General features: G+C 42.2%; 1 protein-coding gene across 1 annotated transcript in view; it reads left to right on the top strand.

Moving 5' to 3' along the window:
- Myo3b (myosin IIIB) overlaps positions 1-13,742 on the top strand; it is a 408,160-nt gene that overhangs the window by 256,304 nt on the left and 138,114 nt on the right. Inside the window, exon 29 of the mRNA XM_077110313.1 lies at positions 10,257-10,359. Coding sequence (XP_076966428.1) covers positions 10,257-10,359 — 103 coding nt within the window. The remainder of the gene's footprint in view (positions 1-10,256; positions 10,360-13,742) is intronic.

Raw genomic sequence — 13,742 nt, 5'->3', positions numbered from 1 at the left:
GGGGATGCTTTTCTGGGTGTCAGCAGTGACACTGCAGAGGCCAAGGGGGCGCCTTGAGTCTGTGGACAGGCATTTTTAAATGTCCTGTGATTGGAACCCTGAGTGCTTTAAATGCTGCTTCTGGGAGGGAAAGCAAGCTCCACATTCAGATGGCCTGACTCTGCCAAAGGTGTTTGGGTTTTTTTGTTTGTTTGTTTGTATTTATAACTGTCTCAATGTTTAAGCTCTCTCAGGGTAGGGCTTTTTGCTAGCCTTTTCTAACTTAAAGTTAGGTTGTTTCCTTTAGCATTTTTTTTTCTTTTTTTTTTTGTGGATTGGTAAAAACTAGGTGGGTGCAACAATTTCCTGGAACCAGATTTCTGCAAGTATCTGTAGGCGTCCTGGACAACTTCATTTTAATCTGAGCATTTCTTTCATTCATTCATTTATTCAACTGTGCTTCGTTTAAGCACATGCTCTCAAGCTGGGGCCATTATGGTAAACAATAGGATTTGTTTGGGGGCTTCAGATTTTCTGATTTCAATGTAGAGAATTCTAAAATATGCTCTCCCTCAAGGGACCCTGTTTGAATAAATGAGAAATCTCTATTATGTCAATAGACATTGTAAAGAAGTTCTATAAAATCTAAAACAATGCAAAGGCATAACTAGCCCTGGTTGTGCATTGAGATCACTCGTGCAGGTAGAGATGATCACGGTAGATATTTTTCCGTTTTGATGAAGTTGTGCATATGTGGGTTGTGGGTCACAAACCAAACAGGAGGAGTGCAAGAGGGACGTTGAGAGAAAGGTCCACATGGAACAAACCAGGGGCACAAGCATGGCTCTGTCCCTTCTTTCTGTGTCTCCATTTGTTGTTCTACATCCACTCTGTTTTTTCTTTACTCCATTTCTCTTTCTTAGAAAGATTCTTGTTCAATTTTCACAAAAACTTAATTCCTCAAGCTTGAGTCCTTGTCAGAGGAAGCACAGGTGTGAGAGAAGACAAGTTCCAAATGCTTCTTGGCCACAGGGCAGGAGGCGGCCGCCTCCCTTTCCTGGCATTTCTGGCTAGAATTCTCACATTAGCAAAGAAACATCTGGAGGAAAAAATTATGTATTACACCTGGGCTTGAGAGGAGTTGCGAATTGCAAACTAGCTTCCCTGTATTCAAACCTTTGCTTCCCCGATGACAGGGTGCCCTGCTCAGTCCACTGTCATGCTGTCTTTGTCTCTCCAGCTCTTAGTCAGTGAAGAGCTGGGGCTGATTTCTGACAGCTGTAGGCTTAACATTTTGGAGGGGGAAATGTCTGGGGGCACAAGCATCATGATTCACTTTGGGAAAACGTGCCTGCTGTGAGCATGGTCAGGACCCACAGACAGCCACCAGAAGTGTGGCTCATAGCGAGTGGTTTATAGCAGGGAAAAGACCAGGCCTGTGGCTTCAGGGTATCTGTCAAGAAATGAGCCTTGCCAAATCTCTCTTTGGCACAAACAACAGAATTCTTTTCATGGCTTGGTTTGGAATGCAGAAGAATGTCCTTTGCTGTGTAATAAAATTATTGCTATGTTAGGATGGCACAAGCCAGAGGACAGACAGGGTGTTTCCTGTCTACCTAGTACATACACAGAAAGCTGCAAAGTCAATGTGGGCTGGTGGCTTCCTATGCTTGTCATTGACATGGCAGGGAAACGTGCTTACCATGAAACTCTGGTGTAGCAATTGGCATCCCCAGAATTTGAGATTAAAAGTTCAGGATGGGCCGACCTGTAATCTCAGCTACTCAGGAAACTGAGGCAGGAGGATTACAAGTTGGAGGCCAACTTCAGCACCTTTTGAGACCCTGTCTCAAAATAAAAATTTTTTAAAAAGGAGGGAGAAGCTGCAGGATGTAGAACAGAGGGAGAGTGCTCTCGGGTTCAATCCTAAGTATACCCAAACACAAAACAAACAAAACTTCAGAGGAAGTCAGTGGTCAGAGCCTCTTTAGTTCAGAATCTGCTGTCTCCTCTATGGCCCTCAGATAGAAGGTCTTTGGGGGATAAAAAGGACGTGCCCAGATGCTACCCGCCTATTGCCATATATCCAAGTTGGCGACCTGTGCTGGGTTCACAAACTCTGGACTACTTCAATAACTGAAGAAAATGGTGAAAAAAGCACACAACACTCAGAAGTACCTTTACAAAATCCAGGCTCAGCTCTCCACCTTAGGGGTCCGGGTGGAAAGAGAGTCACTTGAATCGTTTATTCTTATATAGGGGACACACAAGGGGAAGTTCCATGGAACTTCTATCCATAAAAGGTCAGGGGTAGTATTACAAAGGAACAAGAAAGCAGCCCACTCCATTGGGTGACGCCCACTCCTAAAGCTTTGTTCCTCTGCTGAGTGTAGATGGGGATTCACCTGCTTCCCAGTCAGGAAAGCCAGTCTCCACATTTCCATCACTCAAAGCTAGGGGGCGCTCAGCTCCTATATGGCAGCTCCGGACACCCACACCCACCACACCCCACCCCAGGGCATGGAATGGCAGCACTGCAAACTTTATGCCATGCCTTCCATTTGTTACAGGAGAAGAATAAAATGTGTTATCACATTTTGCAGCTTATTAGTTCTCTAAGCTTCAACCACACAATAGTGAAGAAACACCTAGAGGAAAAATTAACTGTTCTGTGGCAATAAAGATCAGCCTTCTCTTCAAAAGATTCTTGTGAATAGAAGACATCGCCCCTTCACAGATGAGATAGAAACACAGAGTTCCAATATATTATCTCCCCTTATGTATCCTGTGAGTTTAAGCATGCTTTCAGAGACTTTTTCCAGTAGACCAGACTCTGCCATTGGTGGTCATCTTGGGCATGGACATAAGATACCAATCAAAGCTTTGGGAGGAGTTAATATTACTATCCCACACATGTGGAGTTTGAAGTCAAAATAATGGGCTTTCAATCCTGGCTATGCCACCATTTGCCATATAGCTCTAAGGGAAACTGCTTAACTTCTCGGCCTAAGTCTTGACAGCTGCAAAATGGGACTCACTAAGGCCTAATTCTGTGGACCGTGTGCAGACTATAGAAGATACTATATGCAAATCTTCCTGCACAGTATCTGATAAATATTTAGTAAATGTTCCCTCTCTGTATCTCTTTCTAAAAGTGAAATACTCTTCTAAGGTTAGCATAAGAATGCTGGAACTTCAAAAAGATGAAACTATATCTCTTACTTTCATAGAAAAATGTGCCTGTCAAGTCTTAGATACAGTTACAATAAAATCTTCATGAAAAAAGGAACTGTCCAAGTCTTCACTTATGTCTTGCTTAGGTCATATCTCAAATAGTTACAATAAAATCTTTATAAAAAGATAACTCTCCAAGTTTTAACTTGTCTTACTTGTCAGAGGAAAATTAGAACACAATAATAACAGGGGAAGCTGGTTTTGTTTTTGCCTTTGTTTTTGCAAAGAGCTATGTTCCATGGTTCTGAAAGCTTGATTCAATGTGTGGATAATTTTTTTTTTTTTTTGAAATTCAAAGCTGCTAAAACTTAAGTGACAGATGATTGACACCATTTCCCCCCTCACTAGTTGGAGGCCCTTTTGCAACTTGTTCTGGAAGATAGCAAGTCTGTTCCTTTGCCCACGAAGCCAGAAATTCTAAAGTCCAGGAACTAAATATCACCCAGAGTTGTTGCTTGCTGGTGTGGAAAGAAAGTGGCCTTTTAGATTTCTGAGAAGTTGGAAGATCTTGGTGTGCCTATCAAGTTTAACCCACAGTGACGGATGATTGGCAGCATAACAGCTGAGCTGCAGCCATTTGGCCAAGAGTTCAAACCCCAACACGAAGAGCCATAGCAGGATCTCAGTTTGATTTGCTGTGGCCATGAAGTCTGAATGGCCAAGTACAGAGGGGGAGGCAAGGGTGACAGCTGGTAGCCATTCTCGTCAATAAAGTTGTGACGGTTGAAAGGTACAAGCAACCAGAGCCTGCTAATTTCATAGACTCTGAGCCAAGTGCTTAGTGTCAAAACCAGCTAGGGTCAATGCTGCAAATGGTTGTGAAGGGTCCCCATCCACAGCAAGGCCCTCCCTTCACACCCTCTCCTGATGGGTGAGAGGCAGATTGGCCTTGCTTCCCAGGAATAGGCCCAGTTTGAAGAGAAGGAACCCTTTTTGCTATATTTTTTCAAATTCAAGTAACTTTTTAAAAGTCAGGTTTAAAGGTATGATTTACATACAATACAATTCAAGTACTTTGATTAGATTGGTGCAATACGTTCTACCAGGTAACCTCCCTTCACAACTTTCCAAAAAGTTCCCTTATGGTCCTCCTCCCTTACCCTCAGCGCCTAGTGACCACTGATGGGTTTTCTGTACCTATAGTTTTGGCTTTTCCAGAGAGTTCTATAAATGGAATCATACAGTAAGAAGACTTTTGAGTCTGGCTCCTTGCACTTAGCATGATGCTTTGGAGATTCATCTGCACTGCTGTGTGTACCAGTAATTCATTCCTTTTCATTATTTAGCAGAATTCCAGTGTATGGCTATACCATAATTTTATCATTTGGGTTGTTTTTCTTGGTGATTATGAATAAAGCTACTATAAACAATTATAACTTTATCTTTTTAAGTAAAAGTTATAGGAAAATACGTGACCTTGCTTGGTAGGAAACCAGAACTCTCTGAGCAACAACAATTCTAGAGAGTCAGGGATGTAGCTCAGTAGTACAATACTTGCCTAGCATATGTGAGGATCTGGGTTCAATTCCTAGCACCGGAAAAAATAAAAATGATCCAATAGGTAGGAGTTCTTTCTTGGTTAGTTGTTACTTTCCTATATCTTATACTTTTCCTAACATCTTATACTCTGCAATTTACAGTGAAACCTCTTTTATGCAAAGAGCTTTCCCTTGATTTGCTTGCAATAATTATCGTTATAGTAACCTTGAGAAGTAGGCTAGGAATTCTACCCATTTTACATATGGTAGCAGGAACCTTCCTGTAATCAAGATTTCCTAATCCCAATCTGCTGTTCTCCTCCCCATTTTCTCAACATTCTGTCGGTGCAAAACATTCTGCTAGGTGCTTTTGGGGTGGTCACAAAAACAACATTAAAATTGTTTCCCCCAACAAATGGGTTCAGTTTCATGTGGAACCAACTGCCATCTGTGCCCCAGGCTTGCGAGGGGTACTTTAATAGCCAATGAACAGAGCCTCCAGGAACACAGGCTGTACGAAGCTACCTCTAATCCCATTTTGGAAGCAGGCAGGGCATAAATTACAAAAAAATAAATCCAGCTGGAGGCTGAATGAGAACACAGTGAATGGAATGACAGCCCCTAAATGTTCAGAGTAAAGGAACTTCCACAGACAAGCAAGAAACTGATTCCTAGGATAAGGGGAAACCTCCCTCCTTCATTTCCAAGTTGGGGAAAGCAATTATCAGGCAAGATTTTCTTTGAACTCTGTGAAAGTTTAACTGGGATAATAACTGGAATTAAGTACTAGAGAATCAAAGTGGAAAATGCTCTCCTAGGCCTGAAAATTATTGCACTTGCCCTGTGTGTTGGAGATAGAGGCCAGGATTTTAAATACGGTGTAGGAAGAAAAAAAAAAAAATTGTTCACGAGACCCTATTCTTCAAGAAAAGAATTTGACTTTCTGACTTTCTCGGTGTTGCTTTTGGTGGCATTTGCTTGTCAGACCTCCCACAAGTTGGGCTCTTCATGTTCTGATAGGATGGCTGCTGACCAGCTGTCACTTCGGCCAGAAACCACCCTGGCTCCTTATGAAATCTGCCAGCGGTGGTTAGAAGGGGAAGGCTGGGCTTTGGAGCCTCATCTTTATGCACTTTCTCTGCCAGGGCCATTAGGGGGGCAGGAAAGTTTACACAGCCCAGATCACCAACTGGGAACCCTACCAAGACTCTGTCCCAGCTGAAACAGTCCTTGGGTCTTATCCTCTGGGTGGTCACCAAACATTAGGCCAGGCCAGAAGTTCTTCCTGCAGCTGCTGACCTGTGGGAACTTCAGAGCTCCAGGAACATGAAAGAATTTGAGAAAGCTGGAATTTTTGCTTCCATATATAAAGGGGAAGGAGAGAGTAGGGGTGGGGAGGGAGGGAGGGAGGGAGAGAGAGAAGGGATTAAGTAGGGATTATAATTTTAAATGTTTAAGTAAGTGGGGCTGCACTAATATTTAGGGATTCAGACTTTGGGGCAAAAGTATATGAGTTTGAACCCTGATTCTGCCATTCTCCAGCTATGTGGTACTGGGCAAGTCATTTAATCCGCCTTTGCCTCAATTTTCACAGCTGCAAAATGCGAATAATAGTGGTCTGTGCCTTTTAGGGTTACTTGAGGCTTAAATGAGTTAACTTTTGTTAAGGGCTTAAGGCAACACGCAGAACATAATCATCCATACATTGATGTTTGTTTTTAAAAAAAAAAATGGAGCTTTCCCTGTCTCTAATTTCTCTTCCCCACCAGCCAAATCAAGTTGAATGTAGGTTCCTGATCTTTTTCTTCTGTTTCTTTCTTCTAGTAATTTTAGTCCTTAACACCTGTCATGCCACCCCAGTCCCCACACTAGTTTCCTAGACAGCCATAGCAAATCATCACAGACTCTATAGCTTCAAACAACAGAAAGTTATTCTCTCACAGTTCTGGAGACTAGAAGTCCAAAATGAAGGTGTCGGTGAGGCTGGTTTTACTGAAGGCTCTGGGGACCTTCTGTCCCATGTCTCTCTTTTAGCTTCCTGAGGTTCTGCCCAGGTGAGGACCTTTAAGCGGGAAGGGCATTCTCTCATTCACTGCAGGCCTCCCCACTCCCCATCCTCCACCTGGTTTCCTGGGTGGATCCCAAAGCATTTGAGTTTGCAACCCCCGCTAAGGGAGTTTTCTTCCCCTGACCACCAAACAAACACTTGCCCATCTTATTTCAGAACAGTCTAGTGAAGACTCAGCTCATTTTTTTTTTCCTGGAAAATATGAATAGCTTCTATTCTTATAAGCTCTAAGATATAATATATATCTCTGTAGTCTCAATCAGATATCGGAAGGGCTCCAACTCCTCTGGAGAACTCTACTCCCCATTTTGCTTTACTTCTTGAAACCAGAAACTCTTAGCAATCAACCTTCCCATCTCTGGAGAAGCCTCTAGGGCCCCTGCTGGACATTCCCCAAGTTTGGCATTTTATGAACATTTCTGCCATTTAAGGTTGTAGTTTTATTTTTTATCCATGTGGCTGGCCTAAGTTCTTGAACCCCACCCATTCACTTAAAAGAAGTGACCTTGTTTCTTTTGTTTCTTTCTCCATATCTCTCTTTCTCTAATCTCCTTGTGCAGTGATTAATTTTCCAGAGGGACGCTAGGTGATTCCAACTGTCACCAGGACACACTTAAAAGTACTTGACAATTTTTGGATCCTGATTTGAACTCAATGGATTGATAATCTCAATTTCCTTAAGTTTATCTTTTTAGTCTGACCTAAATCCCTCTCCCTGCTCTTCAGGCAAAGTTGGGGGATGGAGGCGCAGACTTCCTCTAAGCTTTATGAAGAATATTCTGTAACTTTTCTGTTTGGTTTTTGTACTTCAAATAACTCTTAAAATCAATATTTTGATGACTGAAGTGTAAATGAATAAGAAACATGGAATAAGTTTTCCTTTCAATTACATGAACAGAAATTCTATGTGTTTTTATTGGAAATGAAAACCAAGTAACTGGGTGTATTCTCTGAGCTCCAGGTAAAGATGTTGCTTCTTCCTCTTTTTCTGGTCTTGAACATGGCACCCTCATAAGGAGAGTCCCATACCAAAAAGGGCTTTCTTTGTGCTTTTTACCTGTTTGGATTGCTATTGAACACTATTTTTCTTTTCTTTTTTGACTAAGGGTCTTGAAGTAGGTACATACAAAAGCCTTCAGTCTCAGCTTTCCACAGGGGCAGTACCATTTGAGCTTTGATCAGTGGTAGCTCTTGGTGCTGCTGAATTGGGCCAGAAAACTAGGTTACAAATTAGTTGGGGCAATTTTCCATCTTAATAAGGAAACAAAAATATTTGTGTCCCTGAAGTGGGCTCTTCTTTTTTTCCTCTTCTATCAGCTTTTGCTTTTATGTTGCTTATCACAACAACAAGTGAGCTGAGGCCGAACAATCAAGAGGGAGAAAGAAGACCGGCCTGGTGCTTTAACTGGAGTTTATCAATCATTAGATGTCAGGAGGGGGAGGTAGGGAATCGGCTAATGATATTCTGAAAGGCTGAGGCTGCATTTCTAGCCTTTTCTCTCTTTTTTTTTTTTTTTTTCCCAATTTTGTTTTCATTGCTGGTTATAATGCTTTTAGTATAATAATAAAAACATAATAATGTTCCATTAACATTTTTTCTTTATCCTTTTGGTGTCTAAAGAAATAATAACAACAACAGATGGCTTGATCTACCACTAATAGCTCAAGGGATTACATTTCTTCTACACAGAGATATTTAGGCTTAAGGAACCAAAATAACAATTCAAAATCAGAGCATACGTTTCCCAAAACAGTCAACCCCAAACCATTGATTGCTACATTTTTCTTCTGCTATACTTCATTTTATATGTTCTATCATGATAATATTCAACTTTTTACATTACAAATTATGTCACCATCGCCAAGTCTATAGATTATCTTTGTAGCTTATACTTTGGTTTAGTCACTTCTAGATTATCTAAAATTAGGATGGTGAATAGGTGTGGACTCTCTTTCCTACCCCAACTGACTGGTAGTGACTACTTAGAACTATGGTTCAAATCTCAGTGACTTGGGAGGCAGAGGAGGATTGCAAGTTCAAGGACAGGCTGGGCAAATTAGATCTTGCCTTAAAAAGAGCACTGTTGGGTTTAATCCCCAGTACTGCCAAAAAAAAAAAAATAATAATAATAATCATCTGAGGAGCTTTTATTAATATCAATTAGCAAAAGCCAGGTCAATTTAAGAATCTCTAGTGGTTGGGCTCAGGCATGTTAAAAATCATCCTGGGTGATTTTGATGAAATATCAGGATTAAGAATCATTGATCTGAGAACATTGTCTCTTACACTTCAACAGGGATGGGGTCACCTGGAAAGCTTATTAAAAACAGGGATCCAACTAGAGGTATGAAAAGTTGTGCTCTATATGTGTAATAGGAATTGTAATGCATTCTGCTGTCATATATAACAAATTAGAATAAAAACTAGTAGGTCAAATGCGCTAGAAAAAAAAAATGAACATGCCTGACAGAACAAATACATCATTTTACTTTATTAAATTAAGAAAAAAAAAAAAAAAAAAACAGGGATAGCCAGGCTCACCCCCAGGGTTTCTTCTCATGCACTAGGTCCAGTGTAGGTCTCAAAAGTTTGCATTTCCAACAAGTTTTCAGGTGATGCCGATGTTGCTAGCTGAGGGTCCATGCTTTGACAACCATTGATGTGTTATGTTGAGGAACTTGAAGCTGAGTTAAGATTCAGAGGACAAGAGGGCCATGATCAATTAGTCATGGCAGACATAGTCGCCCAAAGAAACAATTGCATTTGTTGCCCTCACTCTTGAAAAGCTCATCAGTAAATTGCCCTCAGTAACAATTTAGAAGCCAGGTACAGTGGCACATGCCTGTAATCCCAGCTACTCAGAAGGCTGAGGCAAGTTGGACACTAGCTTCAGCAACTTAGCAAGACTCTGTCACGAAATAAAATTCAAAAAGGACTAGGGATGTAGCTCAGTGGCAGAGTGCAATCCCCAATACCAAAAAGAAAAATATGTAGAAATGGGTTACTTCTGAGATGATGATGCCCTACTACAGCTAATCCTACCACCTTGTGAGAATTCATTCCTCCACCTCCTGCCCACATCAGTGGGCAGCCCAGACAGGACTATCAGTGCTCTTCCAACTATTGCATGCTGCTTCTGCTGGGCCTGCGTCACCTAGAGGTCTCTAATCTCTATCCACTATTTATATCCATCACCAGAGAGAAGTCGCATGAGTTGTTTTATCCAACATGCTAGCTGGGACCTGGCATCGAGCAAGACCTGGAGTCCCAGCATAGGTCAGGATTTTTTTTTTGTTTGTTTGTTTTGTTTTTGCAGTCCTGGGGATTGAACACAGGTCAATTTTAATGACATATCCTAGAAAAAGGTTCCAGATGGTCAGGGAGTGGCATGAGAACAGGGAGAGAGGAGCTTTAAGGTGCAGATGGCAACAAAATCTAAATTCTCTGCTTCTGAACTTAGCTTTAAACCTCTAAGCACTCATTTGTTTTCTCTCAGGTCTGAGGGTTGCTCCTGATCTGAAAAGCCACCCAGAAATAGAATCTGACTATGACTATTCAGAGACTTCAAGCTACTCTCCTGATGTCACTAAGAAAAATTGGTGAGTACTCTCCATCCACACCAGTTTCCTGTTGTGAACTCAGGTGATCCACTCTAACTCTTTACATTTTAGGTTCTCCCATATTATGTCACAATTGCCAAGTCTATGGATTATTTTTGTCGGTTATACTTTGGTTGGGTCACTTCTAGATTTTCTAAAAATTAGGATGGTGAACACTAACTGGCAGTACAGCGTTCCCACCACTGTCATGTTGGTGAATTGAAGAGAGTAGAGTCAAAACGTGTTTCCCATCTGATTCTCACATATCATTACCCTGTGAGCAGAAGTCTTGATTATACAAGGGCAACCTGAACACTGTCCTATTTGGGGGGGTTCTTGTCTAGTACTTGACTGCATTAGATCACAGCAGTGCTTTTCAATTGGGGGCAGCCCATCCCTGGGTTCCACCACCAGCCATCTGGTACTGTCTGAAGCCATTGTTGGTGGTTAGTCACACCTGTGAAAGGAAGGGTCGTGGTACAGGCATCTAGAAGGTAGCGACACTGCTAAGCATCCTGCAGCACATAACATGTCAACAAACCTGGCATGGACTCTAACTTCCTATTTACCCACAAGTATTTGTTAAAGCTAACTCAAAAGGAGTGGAGCCAGCCTGCCCAAGGCTCTAGTGCACTATTTTCAGCACTTATCTGAGCCACTAAGGTTACAGAAGTAACCTAATGGTTACTGTGAGCTCAGGTCATGACACCAAGCCTTGGAAACCTAAGGAACTCTTAGGCCTGTTCTTCTGGGAAAAGAGCTAACTGACCTTCTCCCAGAAGAGGTTCCCAGGTCACCAGGAGGAGGACACAGCTTCAGGAAAAGAGTGGACTATGGAAAAGGGAAGGTCCAAAGCGGGAAGGAAGCTTGTCTTTTGTATTTTGTCCCAAACTGATTGTGGGAAACTTCATGAAGAGTTTAGTAAAGGATTTGTTGAAAGAAGCAGGTCATTACAGAGTTCTTTGCCTCTTTTCACAATGGAAAGAGAAGCTGTCATGGGTCACATTTTTTTTTTTTTTAAGAGAGAGAGAGAGGAGAGAGAGAATTTTTTAAATATTTATTTTTCAGTTTTCGGTGGACACAACATCTTTATTTTTATATTTATATGGTGCTGAGGATCAAACCCAGCGCCCCACGCATGCCAGGTGAGCGCACTACCGCTTGATCCACGTCCCCAGCCCAGGTTCACAATTTTTTTAAAAAAAATCTTAATTTTTGGAGACTTTTTAATAGTTTAGAGACTTGAAAAGTTAAACTCTCAACCCAGTCCTTCCCTAGTGGTCTCAAATTGCCATTGGACTACTTTTTGAAGTAGACTACTCTAGCTACTTGTCCAAATAGAATGGCTCAATCAAGGGTACTTGAGGAAAACACTTAACAGTACCTATTAGAATAACAAAATTTAGAATTCCCATGTGGCAGAATGATCACTGAATTTGGCAGGTGGAAGACTTGGGTTCTGATCTTAATGCTCACATTTTTGCATTTGTTTGACCTTGGACGAGTCAGTGAACCAATTTTGAAAACGACTTCAACCCCAGCTTAACTCCCCTCAGGCTGATAACAGATAACTTCACTGAGCATATCTGAGCTCTTCGAACTGCCCTTGCCTGCACTGTATGATCTTTCCTTTCCTTCAGCCATCCTTTGTTCCCGTTTCCCAGACCACAGATCTTTCTGGCACTGTATCCCTGCCCTTGAGATCAGCACTATAGGAAAGTTCAGACCTGCCCTCTGAATGTTCAATAACAGTCTAATGCAAAGAAATGGGCAATAGACAGATAACCAGGAGAAAAGGCATATAAATTTATTAACATGCACGTGTGTGGGGGAGCCACACAAAATACGAAATGCAAAGAAAGCACAGATGCTTGAGACTTAAATACCCTCTTTGTGCAGGAGAGGGGACAGGGTCATTGGGCTGTGGGCAATTTTAGAAGAAGAATAAAGGATTCTTAGGGGAGAAAATAAGCCCAGAGTACAGACAGCGGCCTGAGTTGAAGTTCTTCTGGGTTCTAGGTGGGATATTTGAATTATCCATCTCTCCCTCTGATATATATAACTAATGAAATTTCAAGAAGAAGATTGGAGGCAATTGTGTTCCTCTTTGGTGGGTCCGGTCTTTAGGCAGATAGGCAACTGCAGAGAAATCTCTTACTGCATTTGCTGCTTCCCAGGTACTCCCAGTTAGAAGTCTAAGAGACATATTTGGGGTCCTGTTTGCTGAGCTCCAGCTGCACTCACCTGGCTTCTGGATCTTTCTGCTCTGCTAGCTCTTTCCCTTTTGCTTAGGTCTGCTCCCACTCTAACAAAACCTCCTCTCAGCCCCACCCCTCCGTTTTCGTACTTTTACCAGTGGACTTCAGGAGACTGACACCCAGATCTGCTGTATCATCCTTCACCAAACTGAGCCCTTGTTCCTTAATCCTGAAATCTGATTGGTGCCCCCATATCCCTGAAACCGGCCTCGGGAAGCTCTGCTCCCAGTTGCTAGAGCCTCATCTTCACTAACCCTTTGCAGCATTTAGCTGCGTGAGCCAGATTTGCCTTGAATTGTCCTCTTCCACGTGAGTCTGCAGTATCGTATTCTTCAGGTTCTTCCTCAGAGACATCCTCAGTCTCTGCTTTCTCTGGCTCCATCCTCCTTCTTCTACCTACCATCAGAAGGCAGGCAATTCTCCAGGTCCTGAGCTCTCCTGTTTCTCTACTTCTCACCTGAGGGATGTCATCTCTTGATGGTATATTGTGGTATCAGGTCTCAGCTATGTGAGTTTGAGTCCCAGATCTCTATTCTCACCTCCACAGTGCCACACCCCACTCCTGCCAGACATGTATTCTTTTTTATTTTTAGTTGTAGATGGACACATACCTTTATTTTATTTTTATGTGGTGCTGGGGATCAAACCCCATGCCTCACATGTGCTAGGCAAGTGCTCTCCCACTGAGCCACAACCCCAGCCCAGACGTGTATTCGTAATTCCTGCACACCACGCCTCAGTAGAAAGCCCCCACAAAAGCACCTACTCCTCCAGACCTTCCCACTTCTATGAGAGGCAAAAACACTGTCTTGTGATCTGGCCTTGAAACTTGACACTGTTCTTTTTGATCCCTACCTCTTACTTTACCCCACCTCCAACATTTTCTAAGTATCCTTCCCTGGTTCAGGTCTGCTATTACCTCTCATTCTTCCCTCTTTATGGACAAACTTTCATTTCTGACATCTGATCAATTGTCCTACAACATATTCTGATTTGTTCAAAGAACTTTAATGGCTTCCCATTTTAGACCAAAAGAGATTCAGACTTCCCAGTCTGTGGTGCCACACCTCTCACTTCCGACTCCAATTCATCCTCTGGGCTCACCTCCAATTTCTCCTCACAACC

Source organism: Callospermophilus lateralis, chromosome 9, assembly GCF_048772815.1.
Source record: "Callospermophilus lateralis isolate mCalLat2 chromosome 9, mCalLat2.hap1, whole genome shotgun sequence".
NCBI lineage: Eukaryota > Metazoa > Chordata > Mammalia > Rodentia > Sciuridae > Callospermophilus > Callospermophilus lateralis.
Note: the sequence above shows the minus strand (reverse complement) of the source record. Positions and strands in the feature narration are given on the sequence as shown.